The sequence below is a fragment of the Dendrobates tinctorius genome, unplaced genomic scaffold (genome assembly GCF_039654945.1).
Source record: "Dendrobates tinctorius isolate UK_male_01 unplaced genomic scaffold, ASM3965494v1 ptg000007l, whole genome shotgun sequence".
NCBI lineage: Eukaryota > Metazoa > Chordata > Amphibia > Anura > Dendrobatidae > Dendrobates > Dendrobates tinctorius.
Genome location: NW_027361675.1, coordinates 55,895,842 through 55,918,134, shown reverse-complemented (window position 1 = coordinate 55,918,134; position 22,293 = coordinate 55,895,842). Strand labels below are relative to the sequence as shown.

The 22,293-nt window shown below is 43.5% G+C and overlaps 1 protein-coding gene across 1 annotated transcript in view; it reads right to left on the bottom strand.

Moving 5' to 3' along the window:
- Positions 1–22,293, bottom strand: part of LOC141086031 (uncharacterized) — a 971,752-nt gene that overhangs the window by 150,863 nt on the left and 798,596 nt on the right. Inside the window, exons 90-91 of the mRNA XM_073571764.1 lie at positions 13,711–13,867; positions 7,267–7,356 (exon numbers count right to left, since the gene is read on the bottom strand). Coding sequence (XP_073427865.1) covers positions 7,267–7,356; positions 13,711–13,867 — 247 coding nt within the window. The remainder of the gene's footprint in view (positions 1–7,266; positions 7,357–13,710; positions 13,868–22,293) is intronic.

Genomic DNA, 22,293 nt, shown 5'->3' with positions numbered 1-22,293 from the left:
GAATACTGCAGTGCGCAGGCGCCGGACCTCTCCCTGCGCCTGCGCACTACAGGACTCTGCTCTGCCCTCAACAGGACCGGACCGCGACACCCATCGGACTGGACCGCCCCCCCTGTGAGTATAATCTAACTCTTTTTTCTTATCTTTCTGGTTACAGCGGGGGATTATCTACAGCATTACATAATACTGTAGATAAGCCGCTGATGGTGGTGCCGGCAGCTCATATTCGAAAAAAAGGGTGACAGATTCCCTTTAATGGTGATCAGCATTACGATCCTGTTTACTTTTCTCTTAGCTACATGAACACAATACTGTCATGTCACCATAACCAAGACATGCAAAATATCACTCCTCCCAAACTCTCCTTCCCTGCTTAATTTCACAAGACACTGGAAGACTTGTTACCTTTCTATCAGGAAAATTATCACTAAATGCCATATTACTACAATTTACATTTTGTTTTGTGCACTAAGTAATACAATATACAAATACCCAAATTAACAATATTAACATAATTAAATACTATGTGGCATAGTAAATAATACAGCCACAGCAGACATATTAAACTACTCTTACACTCCCAACAATCCAGGATTTCCATATTTTTATTATCTGACACCGTAGGCTAAAAATGACTGCGCAGCCTGTCACCGCCGATGTGATGGCACACGGCTTGTCAGTCTACCTTATTCATATTACAATCTAAAACTGAATTTAAAGTTATGAATAATAATATTGATTATCTATGTACGACCCGGGGAGCTGTCTTAGTTGTCCACCTGCACTTTATTTGACAGAACATATAGAATAATATCTTTGAATTAATGACAGTCACAATTCTTGAGGTTTGCCAATAGTTCAGATTAGCATGTTGTAACCAGCACACAAATGCCTTCATGTGGCAGACTTTCTTTACCAGTGCTATGTATTCAGTGGGATTGAAAAAAAAATGGAGGGCACCACTTAATAATGTACAAAATAAGGGTTCTCCAAAAGCATGACAAAGACAATATGGCAAAGAAGAGAAAAAAGATGCATGCCTACAAAATTGGGAACACCAAAAATACATGAAAATATACGATTTTATTGGCAAAAACACATGCAACAAGACAGACCAAATAAAAACATTTAAAAACCAGAACATGGTAAATAATCTAGTTATGCCTATAATGTGGCACTAGCTGACCCACACTAGATACAATCAGCAATATATCAATTTGTAGCTCCAATATAATGAAACATATCACCCTATCAAACAGGTATATCCAAACTGTTTAATTAATTGAACTGAGGCTAGGTATCCCCATTCACAGCACCATATCACTAGCTGAGCACAAAAAGAAAAAGCGCTGAACAAAAAATATTGTAAAGTGTACACGTGCAGCTAAAGTGGGCCAAAACATAGTAACATAGTTATTAAGGTTGATGGAAGACTTTAAGTCCATCTAGTTCAACACATATCCTATCCTAACTTGCCCTAACATGTTGATCCAGAGGAAGGCAAAAAACCCCATGTGGCAAACAGTAAGCTTCACATTGGGGAAAAAAATTCCTTCCCGACTCCACATACGGCAATCAGACTAACTCCCTGGATCAACGCAATATTAAGGAAACTAGTGTATATACCCTGTAATATTATACTTTTCAAGAAAGGCATCCAGTCTCTTCTTAAATTTTAGTAGGGAATCACTCATTACAACATCAAAAGGCAGAGAGTTCCAAAACGACCATAGATGGAAGAAATTGCACAAAGAATTGATCACTTAAGGTGCATGCATGAGGCACAGTTTGAGGTATCAAACCTATTGATGCAAAGATGAAGGGTTCATGGATGGAGCCACATGAGCTGTGAGACCTAGGAAGGTGCAGACCCCATGCGTATCACCACCAGCATGCGTGGCTTCTTCAGGGAGAATACGCTTGTGCTCCTCCTGTTCCTCCTTGCGCAAAGGCTGAGGTAGCAGCCCTGCTGCTGGGTTGTTGCCCTCCTACGGCCCCCTCCATGTCTCCTGGTGTACTGGCCTGTCTCCTGGTAGCGCCTCCAGCCTCTGGACACTATGCTGACAGACACAGCAAACCTTCTTGCCACAGCTCGCATTGATGTGCCATCCTGGATGAGCTGCACTACCTGAGCCACTTGTGTGGGTTGCAGAGTCTGTCTCATGCTACCACGTGTGTGAAAGTGCAACCAACATTCAAAAGTGACCAAAACATCAGCCAGAAAGCATTGGTACTGAGATGTGGTCTGTGGTCCCCACCTGCAGAAACACTCCTTTATTGAGTGTGTCTTGATAATTGCCAATAATTTCCATCTGTTGTCTATTCCATTTGCACATCAGCATGTGAAATTGATTGTCAATCAATGTTGCCTCCTAAGTGGACAGTTTGATTTCACAGAAGTTTGATTTTCTTATAGTTATATTCTGTTGTTTAAGTGTTCCCTTTATTTTTTTGAGCAGTGTACATTTCACTTATTTTATATTTTAAATGTTTAGGAAAATTCATAATCTGCAGATGTTTTTAGGCCTGAAAACTTTGCCAGACCATCAGAATTTCCAGTCTACACCATTAAAAAAGGGCAAAAGAATCAATGTTCTGCCCCCTGGATATAGGGCAGTCTGTTGAGTTATGTGCTCTGAAAAAGCAATATGTCTGTATTATGTGCTGGGTTAATTATAGCATCATCTAGTGGTGGCTGAATTTATAGCTACGTCTTAAATAGCATTTAAAGCCTGTGCCTTTAACAGAAGAAATGCACTTGGGATTGAAGCAATGCATTGTGGTAACGAAGCAGTGTATTCTGGGATGAGGGAGATGCCATTTTCCTTTTGTGTATCTCATAGGACACACGTGATTTTTGTCCTCCTGTTAATCTTTGTTTTCCTGTGACTTCTCTACTTGACTTGCTATCTGGGTAAGCCATATCTGGCAAGGATCAGTGTTTTCTTGCAATGCAGTGATTTCAGAGGTGTTATTTACTGTCTAGCAGCCAGGAGATGTCATTAACTGTTTAAATTGCCAGTTCACAGCGAATGTAATGTTTGCATCACCGTACACTTTCTATAAATGTGTTAGCTGTGTGATCATCTGCCCAATACTTACTCATGTCTTTTGTATTCCTTGTAGTTTTACCGCACATGTTCTATATTGTTCACGAATAAACAAGTTAGACTACAGAGAACAGTCTGCTTATTTGGAACACAGAACAGTGGTTTATGCTGGATGCTGAATTGCACACCGTGTCAACGTGTATGAAGGCAGAACAACCAATAATGTGTCCATGAACAATTGGATTTTTTTCTGTTTGTGCTTATGTATATTAGACCTACACAAGAAAGTATAATTCTACTTGGACATTTACCAACTTAAAGGGGTTATACACTATTAAGACAACCCCATAATTGTTTCTGATGGTGACGTCACATTTTTATACAACGAGCCGGCTGCAGCCAGCATTCACTATTTCACGTCACTGCCAATATCTCTGGAGCAAATTGATTAACATGGAGCTGTCCAGTAATGGACAACTCTTTTAATATGCCTGAGAAGCACTTACAGGAAATGTAGGGTGGAGACCCTCTAACCTGGCCATATTAAAACTTTAAATAAAAAAAACAATGTACCCGTATTTTTCGGACTATAAGACGCACCTAGGATTTAGAGGAGGAAATTAAAAAAAGTTTAGGCAAAAAATGTGGTCAATTCTGTACTTAATATCCCCTATTCTGGTAAATATGGTCCCCTCATCCCCATCCTGATACACATGGCCCCTTCATCCCCATCCTGGTATGCATGGCCCCCCTCATCCCTACCCTGGTATGCATGGCCCCCTCATCCCTATCCTGGTATGTATGGCTCCCTCATTCCTATCCTGGTGTGCATGGCCCCCTTATCCCTATCCTGGTATGAATGGCCCTCATTCCCATCCTGGTATGCATGGTCCTCATCCCCATCCTGGTATGCATGATTCCTCATCCCTATCCTGGTATGCATGGCCCCCTTATCCCTAGCCTGGTAGGCATGGTCCCTTCATCCCTATCCGGGTAGGATTAGTCCCCCTCATCCTTATCCTGACAGGAATGATCACCCTCATCCCTATCCTTGTATGCAGGGCCCCCATCTTGTCCTAGTATGCATGGCCAAATCCCTATCCTGTTATGTAAGGGCCCTATCCCTATCCTGGTATACAGGGCCCCCATCTCATCCTAGTATGCATGACTCCTCATCCCTATCCTGGTATGTAGAGTCCCCATCTAGTCGTAGTATGCATGGCTCCATCCCTATCCTGGTATGCAGGACCCCATCCTTAACCTGGTATGATCGTCCCCCATCCCAGTCCTGGTCTACATGGCTCCATCCTTATTCTGGTATGATTGGCCCCCACCCCCATCCATACAAGCTGAAGGGCAGCTGCCAGAATACTCACTGCTCTGCACGCCAGGACTGTTTGCGTGCAAAGCAGTGAGTATTCATTGCTCTTTAGTAGAATGCACAGTGTCAGCTTTCTGCAGCTGCCGTTGGTCATGTGTGACGCTACTTAAGATGAATATGCACCACATTCCACTTCCATGGGTGTCCTAGTATGTCCCTGCCATGCGCTGCTTACAAGCATAAAGCAGCTGCTGGCAACGAGCTGGATACTGTGAGGGAGCGCCAGGAAGATAAGTGTAATGGTTTTTTTTTCTATCTTTTCTGATGGGGCCATGCATACCACGATAGGGGTGGGGGCCAATCATACCAGAATAAGGATGGGGCCATGCATACCAGGACTGGGATGTGGGCCAATCATACCAGGATGCTAAAGAGAATGAATATTCATTGCCTTCCACACCCATGAGTGTGGAATGCAGTGAATATTAATTTCTCTTTAGCAGCGGGCACAAGAGTTAGCCTCAGCTGCCGACTCCTGCCTCTGTGATCTGCTGCTCCGCCGATGCCTCTCACCCACCTCCCAACCACAGCCAGAGCCGGTACATCCAGACTATAAGACGTACCCCCAATTTTTCCCCACATTTTTGGAGGAAAGAAGTGTGTCTTATAGTCTAAAAAATACAGTTGACCCTCAAGGGTTCTGCTCCTCGGGATTTCCAATTACTTAAGGAGAACCTGTCAGGAGATTCATCCTGCACAAACCTCGGGCAGCAAGAATCAGAAACTCGCTATGCTATTGTAGCTGTATCTGTTTTACTCTGTGGTGTTTCAGAGAATATATAGTTTGTAAAGAAGGGGACTATGCATCTTGGATGACTAGTCTACAGCCAGTTCATGACAGATTCTTCAACCCCTGCCTTCTTATACTGAAAGGTCTTTTACTTGGAATAGTCATTTAAGACTAGAGTTTTCAAAATTTCCGACACATATTGTTTTTGCAATATTCACCAAACACATCGGTACGTCATTGGAGTCAATGCGAGTTGAAATGAATTAATTTGATCGGAACTGATCTTCAAACATAAGTTTGGCACGATTAAGGTACCGATATGGCACAAATATGACAAATTCAGATTCGGTGACCGATTGCGAACATATTCGCTCAACTCTATTTAAGACACATTTCCCCATATGGCTATCTAAAATATATTTTGCAATAACGCAGCCAGGCTCTGTTCAGCTTCGGGCAGCATGGCATCTACTGTCAGGTTTCCTTCAACAAGCCAAGATCAGTATATGAGAGATACGATCAGGCTGGAGTTTTCCCCTTGCTACACAGTAAATGTTCATATAATAGGTCGCTAATAACAAAAAAAATGTTAGGTCAAAATTAAAATAAGCATTGGTTTTCTTGGCAATTTGGATAACCTTTTGAAAGAATAATAAAGATAACATTATAAAAATAAAGAATAAGGGGTGTGTTCATCTTATGAAATGGAGAGGATTGAAAGTGAAAGGCAATCCATTTACTTACAGAATATCTAAATGTATGCAACTCTCAGATGCGCTGAATAGAGACGGTAACATTTAGTATATGACATTCTAGATAACCTACCAGTAGCATAGCAAATATCTCAGTATAGCATAAACAGAGATTTTTTTCTAACAAGACAATGTTTAAAAGATACAAGTGGATTTAATATCACAGTTTATTCAAAGAAACGTGTTTTGGTTTGAAATTAAAGACAGAACAAAACTTATTGTACAAGCCTTCTTACATAAGACTCCATGCTTCATGGCAGAAATGTGGAAATATTTCCCAATTAAGTGGCTCTTCATAACACCACTAGGGTCAATTGAAACTGCTCATCACAATACAGACATTCAGAGAGCTATGTTCTTTCTTTTATGCCTGCAATCCAAAATGCATCAGTCTGCAACTTCCCTTGTTGCCAATGATTAATAGCCCATAAGCGGGAAGAGTCCACAAAGGAAAGTGCCAAGAGAAGCAGGTGCAGAAGGCTTTATATTATCATGACTGCTACAAACTAATTCAGCAGTGTCAGCTCTAACCGTTATATTCTGATGATAAAATATGACCAGGAATGAAATTGATGTTCTCCGCTACCCTTATAAGGTGCATTGGCCTTCTCAATGTCACGCAGAGCACCAAGAAATGGGATAGCACCCTATTAGCACCCTGACTATTAAACTACCACAAATGTATATACAATACCATCTAGATAAAACTTGTATAGTCCAAATATTAAATTTTAGTGGTCTACATCAAAGAATTATTAATAATGTTCCTGAAATCAAATGCATAGACATGTCATGTGCTCAGTTTTATTACCAAAGTAGATAGATAGATAGATAGATAGATAGATAGATAGATAAAGTAGATAGATATGGGATAGATATATAGATATGTGATAGATAGATATAGACAGACAGACAGACAGACAGATAGATAGATAGATAGATAGATAGATAGATAGATAGATAGATAGATATATGAGATCGATAGAGATGAGATAGATAGATAGATATATAGATATGGGATAGACAGATAGATAGATATGGGATCAATAGATATATAGATATGGGATAGATAGATATGGGATCAATAGATAGATATGGGATAGATAGATATGGGATCAATAGATAGATATGAGATTGATAGAGATGAGATAGATAGATAGATATGGGATAGATAGACAGATAGATAGATATGGGATAGATTGATAGATAGATAGATAGATAGATAGATGTGTGTGTATACATCCAATAAAGTCTAGAACACTTGATAAGCAAGAAAACATAACACTAAGACATTAGTCCCAGAATATGCTCTGCATTCATATAAAAATTAAGACTTTCTTTTTGCATATTTACCTGTAAAAGAACATGCCTACTTAGTTGTCTGCTGGCATCTCCGTGAGTTATGGAATCCCCTTGCTTGAAAGACTCAACAATGCCATCAATCTAGAAAATAATATTGTAAAACAATTTTGTTCTTTATGGAACAATTGTACAAAATTAGTCATAAGATATGCCTGAATAATGTACCGTAATTGCCATCTTCGTGGGGTCATAATAATCACTATAGCAGGCCCAGTGACAGCTATGGGGCCCAAAGTGTCAAAAAGGCACGTCTGTCCAGCACATAAGAAAAAAAGAGTGGAGGATGTGCAGTATTGCTTATGTAGGGAAGGTGACCTGACGGACAGACGGACTAGTCAGAGAGAAGAAGGAAAGGTTTGCACAGTGTAGGTAGGTGTCAGTTATTACAGTGGGAAACAGCTAGGAAAGTGTAGTGGACGTGCAATACCTGGGTTGACCATTAGAGGGCAGGGAGGAGTGTGAGCAAAGGACTTGACAGCAGCTTAGGGCTTAGGAAACCGTTGGTCATGGGGGCGGAGTTACAGGGAACCGGGTTTGGTATAAATACTGAGGGAGGGTTCCAGAAAGTTCCAGTCCCCAGGGGGAGCTCAAGTGATAGGAGAACTGTGACAGTTTGGGCACTCTGAGGAAAACCAAACCAGGGGGACTGAGGAGAGAGAACGTCAGGGGGGTGGTCCCGACAGGAATAGCGCAATATAGACGAGACACAGAAGTTATTTTGGCGAGGCACAGAGGTTACGGATACCGTTTTAAGGAAGACGTTGCGACCAGTGAAATTACTGTTGGTACGGGCCTAAGGTGGCCACAGTGACGGACCTGTCAAAAGCGTCAACAAGAGTGAAGGGACGGGACGTATATACACGTCCCTGGTGAAAGTACGGTGTTCTGTGGAGTATTGTAACCGGTGAGCCTCGAAGGGAATTGCGGAGCGCTGTGAGGCTGTCAGGCGGACAGCGAGCGAATAAACTTGGACCTGTTGTACTCGAAAACGGCCTCTACTTGTCTCTGTTCGTCTCTGCACGGTATCATGAGGGACCACCCCCCCAGCTCGGCCCGCACCTTCTACATTTGGCGTAATCGGCAGGATCGCCGCCGCTAATACCCCATCTTCTGCGGCAGGCCTGCCTCAAATAATGGAAAGGAACTTGGACTGTGCTGCTTGGAATAAAGACACCTGTGGATTACAAATAACTGACCTGTGGAATATGGATTGGAAGTGCTGTGATGGATCTGCGTGGTCAGCAGAGGATCCGGGGCGGTACCAGGTACTGTGCAGTATGGCGGTGTTGCTTCAGCGCAGAGGAGAGGTCCGGGTGTTTGCAGTTCTTCAGAATGGACTGGGACCCCCTCCAACATACCCCAAAGGGAAGCAGTCTGTGTCCAGAGACCGATGCTTCCATGTATTGGACCCCAACAGGTGGGTGGAGAGGCCTGCCGACACCCCACCCCACAGAGGGAGTGACACCAAGGAAAAGCTGGGGTGCGGCTGCTTGGCGCCATTTGATTGCTGCCCACCGGTCGGTATGAGACGCTGCGGGTGTTGGGGCATCGGCCACCTGGAGTGGCAATGGCGGCGAGAGAATGAACTGCGCCAGAAAAAACGTCATCCTCGGGTCCCTGGGCAAGAAGCGGAGCTGGTGCAGAGCCCGTGCGGAGCCAGAAACAGCGGCCGCAATTGATACCGGTGGAGAACTTCCCCGTGGAGCTCCTGAGCCTGGAGGCTAGGCCCGCTGAACACTGAGTTGGAGAGCAGAGACTGCAGGAGGAGCCGCGTGGTGACATGACGGAGGCCGCAACACTGGGGAAGGTGAGAGTTCCCCCGGCTCTGCCGGCGGCTTCACAAGCGGCTCCTATCATTCTGCCACAGCACGCAGTCTCCAGCGTACCGGAAGGTCTGGCTGCAGAGGGCCCTATGGTATACGCGGAGTTGAGCGAGGCCCCTGCCCCCGTCCCTGAGCCATCCCGCCCGGAGTCACCAGGGCGGAGCTTGTTTGCAGAAGACGCAGCTGTGCTCCCTCGGCCGGAAAAAGCTCCATCACCAGAACCAGCCGCCACTCCGGCTCTGCTGGAAGTTTTGGATGCGGCCTACCCTGCGGCCACGGTTATGCCAGCATTAGAACCGGCTGTGGCCTGTTTGACAGGCCCTGTGGACCAGCCCTCTGGAAACACGGCTGCTCCCATCCGCCACCCGGCCCCAGCAGCTGCTGGGCCGCAGAAACCATCGGTCGCCTCTGCCCCACACCCTTTCTCGGCAAGGTCACACCCATCGGACTCTGGGACTGGCGCGTTTGGGTTGCGGAGGTGATGAAACAGAAGATAACCCTGGAGCGGGATGTATGGAGCCTGCTTCACTCAAAGGGGGAGGCTGGCATGGCGGTGGAAATATCCTGGGGACGGCTGGAGTACACCAACATGGACAGGGGGTACGGTTTTATTCGTGACCAGTCTGGCCAAAAAGTGTATGTGAATGTAGCCTCCATGCGTCATGGCCGGGCCCTGAAAGAAGGGGACTCCGTCTCCTACTATAAAGAATACTGCCCCCGTGGATATTATGCGGTGGCAGTACTGGCGGAGCCTGAGGAAGGCGAACCCCCGTGAAAAGGACTTGTATGGACACTCTTGGTTTCCCCAGGAGTTCCATGGCTGTGGAGCTCTCCCCTCTGACCACTGAGAGTGGGATAAACTGTCAGGAGTTCGATGCACCGCTGTGCAGGTCCTATGGACAGCTACGTTGAGAAAGAATTTTGTTGTCGTTATCTGTTATTTTGTTTTTTCTCTCTCTCTCTTCGCTGTGTCCCTTTTAAAAAAAAATGTGCGAAAATATGTTTGCCTGACAGAGTGGGGATACGAAGAAGCGAGAGAGTGTCCAAGTCCAAGGAAGGGGGAGGAGAACCTGTAATGTTTTACTGTTGTAAGTTGATTTTGAAGCAATAAGAAAATGAAATAAAAAAATATAAAAATGGGGTACTTGTGGTATTGTAAAGTTGTTTTGTTATACAATAGGCACAAGTAAATGGAACAGGTCCAGGTAAGGGAAGGTCTGTGGGACCAAAGGAAAGTGTGAGATCCGGAAGGGGTCTATGAGTTGAGAAGGTCTGGGAGACCAAGACGCCAACCATGACATGTAACTGAAAGAAAGATAAAAGAGATGGAAGACGTGAGAGAGACAGCTGTCCTAGGTCAGGTCCCCAACACCAAGGACACCCCTGAAGGAGGAAGGAGGCGCTGGTAATGATCTGGTAGGTGTGAGACCTCGATCATGGCATACCGAATAGTGGAAGGTGACAGTAAGGGAAGGTACACGCCATAGAGAGAATATGGGTGTACCTAGCCCAATTTGAAAGACGTTGTCATGTGGCGTGAGCGCTGGTGAGTAGCAGGTAGCAGTAGGCTACTCAGAGCATGGTGCTCCCAGTATGGTTCGGCCCCCCGCAGGAAGTGGGTTTGGCCCAACAGCTGGTCCGACAACAGAATGTAGGTGAAGCTTCAGAACGACGAAGGCAGGGATGACGTTTGTCGAAGACGACAATGGACAAAGGAAGGAGGAGTGTAGGGAAGGTGACCTGACGGACGGACGGACTAGTCAGAGAGAAGAAGGAAAGGTTTGCACAGTGTAGGTAGGTGTCAGTTATTACAGTGGGAAACAGCTAGGAAAGTGTAGTGGACGTGCAATACATGGGTTGACTATTAGAGGGCAGGGAGGAGTGTGAACAAAGGACTTGTCAGCAGCTTAGGGCTTAGGAAACCGTTGGTCATGGGGGGCGGAGTTACAGTGAACCGGGTTTGGTATAAATACTGAGGGAGGGTTCCAGAAAGTTCCAGTCCCCAGGGGGAGCTCAAGTGATAGGAGAACTGCGACAGTTTGGGCACGCTGAGGAAAACCAAACCAGGGGGACTGAGGAGAGAGAACGTCAGGGGGGTGGTCCTGACAGGAATACCGCAATATAGACGAGACACAGAAGTTATTTTGGCAAGGCACAGAGGTTACGGATACCGTTTTAAGGAAGACGTTGCGACCAGTGAAATTACTGTTGGTACGGGCCTAGGACGTATATACACGTCCCTGGTGAAAGTACGGTGTTCTGTGGAGTATTGTAACCGGTGAGCCTCGAAGGGAATTGCGGAGTGCTGTGATGCTGTCAGGCGGACAGCGAGCGAATAAACTTGGACCTGTTGTAAATGAAAACGGCCTCTACTTGTCTCTGTTCGCCTCTGCGTGGTATGATGAGGGACCACTCCCCCAGCTCGGCATGCACCTTCTACACTTACATTACAGTATGCACAGGCATCATTCACATTATTTGTCTTTCTCCAGTCTCAGATTAGCATCAGCGTCAGGTTGCGGCGCGGGTGGGTGGGTGTCAGGGCTGGCAGTGTGAAAGTGCGCAGTGCAGAAAGGGCCTGTCAGGACAAGGACACAGCCTACAATCCAGTCATCACTGTGCCACTCCTCTACCTGATGTTTGAAGCTCTGAACCGGCACTGATTTTGTGTTCTTGCACCCTTGCAAGTCGTTCCTGGGATCGGTGGAACTAAGCAGAAGCAAATGAGAACAATGCCCGCCTATTAGAGCCATCATAGAAGGATAGAGTGTGTGTAAGTGTGTATATACTGTATATGGGTATGAGTGTCAGTTTGTCTGTGAATAAACTAGGCAAGTGTATAATGCATGTATGGTACTATAAACGTATTGAAATGTCACACATAGGTGCCAATTGTAAAAAGATTTAACATCTGCTTTTATTGGATAGCGCAGTGTGATGCAAGAAAGTAGTTGACCATTTTCTTGAGCCCAAATGAAAAGACAAACGTGGCCTTATAGGTTTCCTCACCATAGTGTGCTTTGCAGCCTGTAATGTTCATGCTGATTGAGAAGGCCCATTCAAATGTTTGCTATGGGGCCCGGCCTTTTTAGCTACACCTTTACTTCTGCACATGTAATATAAACCCTCTTTTGGATGAACGCTTCCCCTCTTTTTGAATGTACGGTAAATGAGTGGCTAAAGGAAGCAATTTAAACTTCAAAATTTTTCATATTATAATGAAGACAGAAAGTTGAAACTTTAGACATTTTGGAAGCTTTTGAGGGCTGTCTGAGGTAACCCACCTTTTACAAATTTTCCCTCTTCTCATGACAATTAATCTTGGAAAGGAATGAACATGTTAAGCCACATATGCACTGGAAACTACATAGCAATACAAAGAGCAAAGGATTTCCATTCACTTCCATGTATTGATAAATCAAGGAAAATACATTTAAAAGATATAATGCAACTCATACGACTTTTCAACAAAAAAAAAATGTAATTTTAATTGATAAGCCCAAATGCATCTGCACTAATCCAGGGTGCAGCGGACCCAAGTAAAATGGCAGCTGCACAGGTGCATAAATACCAAATAAAACAGCCAGCCTACAATCAGGGAATGGCCGTGTGGTACACCAGTGCAGAAAAAATAATCCGCATGTGGCAGTGTTCACACAGGGAATGCAGAGCATATGGTTGACAGCCTCTTAGTATTTTTTCCAGGGTGCAGTTGGGCCCAAATGGTTCTGCAAACTGTGGCCTCTGTTCACACGGGATGCATTCTAGTTGGCACTGGGCAGCCTCCCTATATGGTGTTACTAAGAGGTTGTGAGCCAGAAGCCCTGCATTCCCTGTGTGAACACTGCCACATGCGGATTATTTTTTCTGCACTGGTGTACCACACGGCCAATCCCTGATTGTAGGCTGGCTGTTTCATTTGGTATTTATGCACCTGTGCAGCTGCCATTTTACTTGGGTCCGCTGCACCCTGGATTAGTGCAGATGCATTTGGGCCTGTCTGGTTTGTAACTGATTTTTTTGGAGGATTTTTTCCTCCTTTTGTGGTTTTCATGTTAGAGTAGGGACTGACAAGTGTAAGGAACTTTGATGCAGTTTGCCAGCTTCCGTATTAAGGCTTTAATATCAACCAATACCTTACATATATTGATATGCTTTTTGTGCACTTTTTATGTTTCTTTCAGGGTGCAGCTGGGCCCAAATGGTTCTGCAAACTGTGGCCTCTGTTCACACGGGATGCATTCTAGTTGGCACTGGGCAGCCCCCCTATATGGTGTTACTAAGAGGTTGTTAGCCAGAAGCCCTGCATTCCCTGTGTGAACACTGCCACATGCGGATTATTTTTTCTGCACTGGTGTACCACACGGCCAATCCCTGATTGTAGGCTGGCTGTTTCATTTGGTATTTATGCACCTGTGCAGCTGCCATTTTACTTGGGTCCGCTGCACCCTGGATTAGTGCAGATGCATTTGGGACTGTCTGGTTTGTAACTGAATTTTTTGGAGGATTTTTTCCTCTTTTTGTGGTTTTCAATTTTAATTGATAAGCAAGAAGTAACTCATAATGTGCTTTCACTTTAATAATTCTTATCATTTTCGGTGTATCAACGGACCTGTAACAAAGGTGGAATTTGCTCTAGCACCGTATCAATGACTGTACGCAAGGAAGCCAACTGTTTTACAGAATTATGATCTTCTTGAAGGCTGAATGGCAACGAACTTCTCACTGCATCATACAGAATTGACAGGTCCTGCATAAAATGTTGTGCACTGAAATAAAAAAATAAAATAATCAAGAGTTGCTTTCAGCAGCATAACCCTTACACTGGGCATACGAGACATATCGGTATACTACAAGGTGTGCCAAACTCGTAACTACAGAAGTCTAGCATCAGCAGTAGAACGGAGTGTGGCAAGCTAGCTCTACTTTTAGTCATTTCTTATTAGCAGCATTGTGATTATGACAATTAACATATTCAATTAAATACAATTTCACTTTTTTATAGTTTCTCTTTCAGGACTGGCCTATTGTTTTATTACATAGCAACAAGAGTTACAGTCCTTTGCTGGAGTTTCAGGCAGTTTGCCAACACCTACTTTGCTGAAATAAAGCATGTACAAATTAAGGCATCTCATGTGGAAAATTCATTCAACAGCCTCAAAAGCCAAATGAATGGTAATTGCTTTGAACACAATGCTGTGGCAATCAAATCAGATTGAATCATCCTTTTAAATATACATCTACATTTTGAAGAGCCAAGATCATTATGAATTATGCAAATAAACAAGACAGTTCAATGCCTTAGCTGCTGGCTAGGAAGGAAGAAGGACATTGCTGTGATGTTGGATTTTACTAATGATGTTAAATTCTAGATGATTGATTTTCATGATAGAACTATAAATGCATTTTACAGATAAATAAGGAAGAAAAAAAATGATCAAGATGTTTGATACAAAGAAAAAAAAAGCTTGTGTACTGTCAACCACAATGGAAAATCGGTCACCTCATCACCAATGGATTTAAAACTCACATGCCAATCGGTACAAAGTTTGGGCACCCCTGGTCAAAATTACTTTTATTGTGAACAGTTAAGCAAGTTGAAGATGAAATTATCTCTAAAAGGCCTAAAGTTACCGACGACACATTTCCTTTGTATTTTAGGCAAAATATACATATATACATATTCTCATCTTTAACATTTTAAAAATTACAAAAAGGAAAATGAGCCAATGCTAAAGTTTGGGTATCCTGCATGGTGAAACAATAACCAATAAAAGTTGCACTCTGTAGAGCTAAAGAACGTCAATGTGAAATATATCAAATATGAATAGCAATATGACTTCCTGGATATTAGGAAAAACTGAGACGCAAAGCACATAATTTGGCCATTCATGCACACCCATCAACCAATGACAAGGTGGTCTCAAAACTGATGGGTCCTAACATATCTAATGTGAATACCTCTCAGACTGAAGTCTGAATTCCAGGGCAGATGTGAAAACATCTCTTCCAAGTCTGATTTTGTGGGTAGGTAGGACCTTGCAGCAATTAAAATCCACCACATTCTGATGGGCAAAGTGCTCGGTCAGAAAGGTAATATACAATGACAAAAAGACTGACTGGCACTTCAAAGCTAATGTAAACAGGTGCCAACTAGGAGCAGCTACCTCCATATACAATAAACCAAAAAAGTTGCACTCTGTAGTGCTAAAGCACGTTAATGTGAAATATATGAAATATGAATAGCAATACAGCTTCTGGATACTAGGAAAAATTGAGACACTTAGCACATAATTTGGCCAATTCATGCATGCTCATTAGCCAACGACAAGGAGGTCTCAAAACTGATGGGTCCTATCGTATCTAATGTCAATACCTCTCTAAAGCCCCCGTCACACATAGCAATCTCGCTAGTGCGATTGCTGCTGAGTCACAAGTTTTGTGACTCAACAGCGATCTCACCAGCGAGATCGCTGTGTGTGACACTTCTCAGCGACCGGCCCCCCTGCCGGGTATTGCTGATCATCCTGGAATGGCCAGGACATTTTTTTGATCGCTGGTCTCCCACTGGCCAGCATGCATCGCTGCGTGTGACAGGCAGGAGACCAGTGATCAGAGAGCTGCCGCTGGTAACTAAGGTAAACATTGGGTTTCTAAGCGGCGCGCAGCGCTTAGAAACCCAATGTGTGCATTAGTTACCAGCGCGATGGTGCAGGGAGCTGGTAACCAAGGTACACATAGGGTTTCTAAGCGCCGCGCGCAGCATAGAAGCCCGATGTGTACCTTGGTTACCAGCTCCCTGCATCAGCGCGCTGGTAACTAACGTACACAGTAGGTAACTAAGTGACGTGCATCGCTTGTTACCCACGTGTCGCTGGTGCTGATCGCTGGTGAAGCTGCCTGTTTGGCAGCTCAGCAGCGATCATGTAGTGACACACCAGCAATCCTGACAAGGTAATATCGTTGTCGGGATCACTGGTGCGTCCCTATGTGTGATGGGGCCCTAAGACTGAATAGTTAATCCATGATAATCCAGCACATCTTCTTGATAATAAAAAACTTTTACTTTATTCAAATCCTCTTAAAAAACATTGTTAGCGATCAAGACAGAAAGGGATAGCTAGTCCCACATGAGAATAAAACTTTAAGCATTTCGACCCATGTGTGAGTCTTATGATTAAGATCCACACATGGGTCGAAACACCTAAAGTTTTATTCTCATGTTGGACTAGCTATCCCATTCTGTCTTATCTCTAACAATGTTTTTTTAAGAGGATTTGAATAAAGTAAAAGTTTTTTATTATCAAGAAGATGTGCTGGATTATCATGGATTAACTTTGCATGCGGGCTTGAACGCCATTTCATGCACCTTTGTGGATAACTGCACCTGCTGTGGACAATTCAAGGGTGAGCTGATGAATTTTTTCTTATATTTTACTCTCTAAGGCTGAAGTCTTAATTCCTGGTAGATGTGAAAACCTCTTTCAAGTCTGATTTTATGAGTAGGTAGGACCTTGCTGCAATTAAAATCCACCACATGCTGAAGGGCAAAGGGCTCGGTCAGAAAGCTAATATACAAGGACAAAAAGACTGACTGGCACTTCCAGACTTGGAAGAGAGGTTTTCACATCTACCCAGGAATTCAGACTTCAGTCTTAAAGAGGTATTCACATTAGATACGTTAGGACCCATCAGTTTTGAGACCACATTATCGTTGGTTGTTGGGCATGCATAAATTGGCCAAATTATGTGCTAAGCATCTCAATTTTTCCTAGTATCCAGAAGCTGTATTGCTAATTATATTTCATATATTTCACATTGACATTCTTTAGCACTACAGAGTGCAACTTTTTTTTGTTTATTGTATATGGAGGAAGCTGCTCCTAGTTGGCACCTGTTCACATTAGCTTGGAAGTGCCAGTCAGTTTTTTTTTCATCCTGCATGGTTAATACCTAGTAGCCCCCCCTTTTGCAAGTATCGCAGCTTGCAAATGCTTTTTGTAGCCACCCAAGTCTTTCAATTCTTGTTTGAGGGATTTTTATTCATTCTTCCTTGGAGAATTCTTCCAGTTATGTGAGATTCCTGGTTCCTCTTGCATTCACTGCTATTTTGTCATCTAGCAACACATTTTCAATGATGTTCAGATCAGGGGACTGTGAGGGCCATTGTAAAACATTCAGCTTGCGCCTTTTGAGGTAGACTATTGTGGATTTTGATCATTATCCATTTGTAGAAGCCATCCTCTTTTCAACTTCAGCTTTTTTACAGATGGTGATATGTTTGCATCACAAATTTGTTGAAATTTCATTGAATCTATTCTTCCCTCTACCCGTGAAATGTTCCCCATGCTATAGGCTGCAACACAACGCTAAAGCATGATTGATGCACCCCTATGCTAAATTGTTGGCGAGATGTTCTTTTCCTGAAATTCTGTGCCCTTTTTTCACCACACATACCATTGATCATTGTCACCAAAGAGTTATATTTTAACCTCATCCGTCCACAGGACTTGTTGCCGAAATGCATCAGGCTTGTTTAGATGTTCTTTTGCACACTTCTGATGCTGTTATGGTGAGGATGCAGGAGAGGTTTTCTTCTGATGACTTTTCCATGAAGGCCATTTGTGCAGGTGTCGCTGAACAGTAGAACAATGTACCACAACTCCAGAGTCTGCTAAATCTTTCTGAAAGTCTTTTGCAGTCAAGCGGGGGTTCTGATTTGACTCTCTAGGGATCCAAACAGCAACTCTCACTGAAATTTACTTTGTTAACTGCCAATTCTTAATTACATTTCGAACTGAGGAAAGGGCAACTTGAAAATTATTTGCTATCTTTTTATAGCCTTTTCATGCTTTATGAGTCTACATCATTTTCATTTTTAGAGTGCTAGGCAGCTGCTTAACCCCTTACCTACAAAGGACGTAATATTCCGTCCATGTGACCCTGGACCTAACTACCATGGATGGAATATTACGTCCCAGCGATCAGCGGCGCCCACGTGGTGAGCGCCGCTGATCGCGGCCGGCTGTCAGCTAATTATCATAGCTGACACCCGGCACAATGTGTCAGGGGCGGTCACGGACCGCCCCCGACACGTTAACCCCTTGTACACCGCGATCAAACGCGATCGCGGTGTACCGGGGGTTAAAGGGAAGCATCGGCAGGGAGGGGGCTCCCTCCGTGCTTCCCTGAGCCCCCCACGGCAGCGCAATGTGCAGCGCTGCTGCGAGGGGCTCTTTCCCTACAGGCCCCCGGATCCAAGATGGCGACGGGGGCCTGTAGAGAGCTGACTTCCTCACTGCCTGCAAAGCGCAGGCATGAGGAAGTCTGCAGCAGTGCCTGTGACAGATCACTGATCTGTCACAGTGATCTGTGATGTGACAGATCAGCGATCTGTCACAGGACAGTGATGTCCCACATGGGACAAGGTAATAAAGTAAAAAAAAAAAAAGTGTTAAAAATAATTAAAAAAAAAAAAATCGCTAAATAAATTAGTAAAAAAAAAAAAATATTCCCCAATAAATCCATTTTTTCAACATAAAAAAAAAAAAAAACAATAAAAGTACACATATTTGGTATCGCCGCGTCTGTAATGACCCGCCCTATAAAACTGTCCCATTAGTTAACCCCTTTAGCGAACCCCTTAAAAAATAAAAATAAAAAACGAAGCAAAAAATAATGATTTATTATCATACCACCGAACAAAAAGTGCAATAACGCGCGATCAAAAAGACGCATATAAATATCCATGGTACCGCTGAAAACGTCATCTTGTCCCGCAAATAACGAGCCACAATATAGCATCATCCGCAAAAAAATAAGAAAGTTATAGCTCGCAGAATAAAGTGATACAAAAATAATTATTTTTTATATAAAATTGTTTTCATTGCAAAAAACCGACAAAACATAAAAAAAGACCTAAATGAGGTATGGCTGTAACCGTACTGACCAGAAGAATAAAAACGCTTTATCAATTTTACCACACGCGGAACGGTGTAAACGCACCCCCCAAAAGAAATTCATGAAACGCTGGTTTTTGTTCATTCTGCGTCCCAAAAATTGGAATAAAAAGCGATCAAAAAATGTCACGTGCCCGAAAATGGTACCAATAAAAACGTCAACTCGTCCCGCAAAAAATAAGACCTCACATGACTCGGTGGGTCAAAATACGGAAAAATTATAGCTCTCAATATGTGGTGATGCAGAAACTATTTTTACAATAAAAAGCGTCTTTTAGCGTGTGACAGCTGCCAAACATAAAAACCGCCGTAAATAGTAAATCAAACCCCCCGTTATCACCCCCTTAGTTAGGGAAAAATAATAAAACTAAAAGAAAATGTATTTATTTCCATTTTCCCGCTAGGGTTAGGGTTAGGGTAGGGTTAGGGCTAGGGTTAGGGTTAGGGCTAGGGTTAGGGCTAGGGTTAGGGCTAGGGTTAGGGCTAGGGCTCAGATTAGGGTTAGGGGTGTGTTGAGGTTAGGGTTGGAGTTATAATTGGGGGGGTTCCACTGTTTGGGCACATCAGGTGCTCTCCAAAGGCAACATGGCGTCTGATCTCAATTCCAGCCAATTCTGCGTTGAAAAAGTCAAATGGTGCTCCTTCCCTTCCAAGCTCTGCCATGCGCCCAAACAGTGTTTTACCCCCACATGTAGGGTATCAGCCTACTCAGGACAAATTACAAAACAACTTTTGGGGTCCAATTTCTCCTGTTACCCTTAGGAAAATAAAAAATTGGGGGCAAAAATATAATTTTGCGGAAAAAAATGTTTTTTTTATTTTCACGCCCAGGCGTTATAAACTTCTGTGAAGCACTTGGGGGTTCAAAGTGCTCTCCACACATCTAGATAAGCTCCGTGGGGGGTCTAGTTTCCAAAATGGGGTTACTTGTGGGGAGTTTCAATAGTTTAGGTACATCAGGGGCTCTCCAAACGCACATGACACCCGCAGACCAATCCATCAAAGTCTGCATTCCAAAACGTCACTACTTCCCTTCCGAGCCCCGACGTGTGCCCATACAGTAGTTTTCTCCCACATATGAGGTATCAGCGTACTCAGGACAAATTGGACAACAACTTTTGGGGTCCAATTTCTCCTGTTACCCTTGGGAAAATAAAAAAAATGGGGACTAAAAGATGATGTTTGTTGAAAAAATACGATATTTTTATTTTCACGCCCGGTCGTTATAAACTTCTGTGAGGCACTGGGGGGATCAAAGTGCTCACCACACATCTAGATAAGTTCATTAGGGGGTCTAGTTTCCAAAATGGGGTCACTTGTGGGGGGTTTCCACTGTTTAGGTACATCAGGGGCTTTCCAAAAGCAACATGACACCCGCAGACCATGCCATCAAAGTCTGCATTCCAAAACGTCACTACTTCCCTTCCAAGCCCCGACGTGTGCCCATACAGTAGTTTTCTCCCACATATGAGGTATCAGCGTACTCAGGACAAATTGGACAACAACTTTTGGGGTCCAATTTCTCCTGTTACCCTTGGGAAAATAAAAAAATTGGAGACTAATTGATCATGTTTGTGGAAAAAATACGATTTTTTTATTTTCATGCCTGGGCATTATAAACTTCTGTGAAGCCCTTGGGAATTCAAAGTGCTCACCACACATCTAGATAACTTCCTCAGGGGGTCTAGTTTCCAAAATGGGATCATTTGTGGGGGGTTTCCACTGTTTAGGTACATTAGGGGCTCTCCAAAGGCAACATGACACCCACAGACCATTCCATCAAAGTCTGCATTCCAAAACGTCACTACTTCCCTTCCGAGCCCCGACGTGTCCCCATACAGTAGTTTTCTCCCACATATGGGGTGTCAGCGTACTCAGGACAAATTGGACAACCACTTTTGGGGTCCAATTTCTCCTGTTACCCTTGGGAAAATAAAAAAATGGGGACTAAAAGATGATGTTTGTGGAAAAAATACGATTTTTTTATTTTCACGCCCGGACGTTATAAACTTCAGTGAATCACTGGGGGGTTCAAAGTGCTCACCACACATCTCGATAAGTTCCTTGGGGGGTCTAGTTTCCAAAATGGTGTCATTTGTGGGGGGTTTCTACTGTTTTGGTACATCAGGGGCTTTCCGAACGCGTCATGGTGTCCGATCTCAATTCCAGCCAAAAACGTCAAATGGCGCTGCTTCCCTTCCGAGCTCTGCCATGCGCCCAAATAGTGGTTTACACCCACATGTGGGGTATCAACGTACTCAGGATAAATTGCACAATATCTTTTAGGGTCCTGTTACTTTTGGAAAAATAAGAATTGAGGGTGAAAAGATCATTTTTGTGGAAAAAATATGATTTTTTAATTGTACTGCTGTACGTTATAAACTTCTGTGAAGCCCTTGGGGGTTCAAGGTTCTCACCACACATCTAGATAAGTTCCTTGGGGGGTCTAGATTCCAAAATGGTGACATTTGTGGGGGGTTTCCACTGTTTTGGTACATCAGGGGTTTTCCAATCGCGACATGGTGTCCGATCTCAATTCTAGCCAAAAACGTCAAATGGAGCTGCTTCCCTTCCGAGCTCTGCTATGCGCCCAAATAGCCATTTACACCCACATATGGGGTATCAGCGTACTCAGGACAAATTGCACAATAACTTTTAGGGTCCTGTTACCCTTGGAAAAATAAAAATTGGGGGTGAAAAGATCATTTTTGTGGAAAAAATATGATTTTTTAATTGTACCGCTGTACGTTATAAACTTCTGTGAAGCCCTTGTGGGTTCAAAGTTCTCATCACATATCTAGATAAGTTCCTTGGGGGGTCTAGTTTCCAAAATGGGGTCACTTGGGGGGGTTTCCACTGTTTAGGTACATCAGGGGCTCTCCAAACGCGACATGGTGTCCGATCTGAATTCCAGCCAATTTTGCATTGAAAAAGTCAAACGGCGCTCCTTCCCTACTGAGGTCTGCCATGCGCCGAAACACTGGTTCCCCCCCACATATCAGGTATCAGCGTACTAAGGACAAATTGCACAATAACTTTTGCAGTCCAATTTCTCCTGTTACCCTTGGTAAAATAAAGAAAATTGAACCTGAAGTATTTTTTTTGTGAAAAAAAGTTAAATGTTCATTTTTTTTTAATATTCAAAAAATTCCTGTGACGCACCTAAAGGGTTAATAGACTTCTTGAATGTGGTTTTAAGCACCTTAAGGGGTGCAGTTTTTAGAATGGTGTCACTT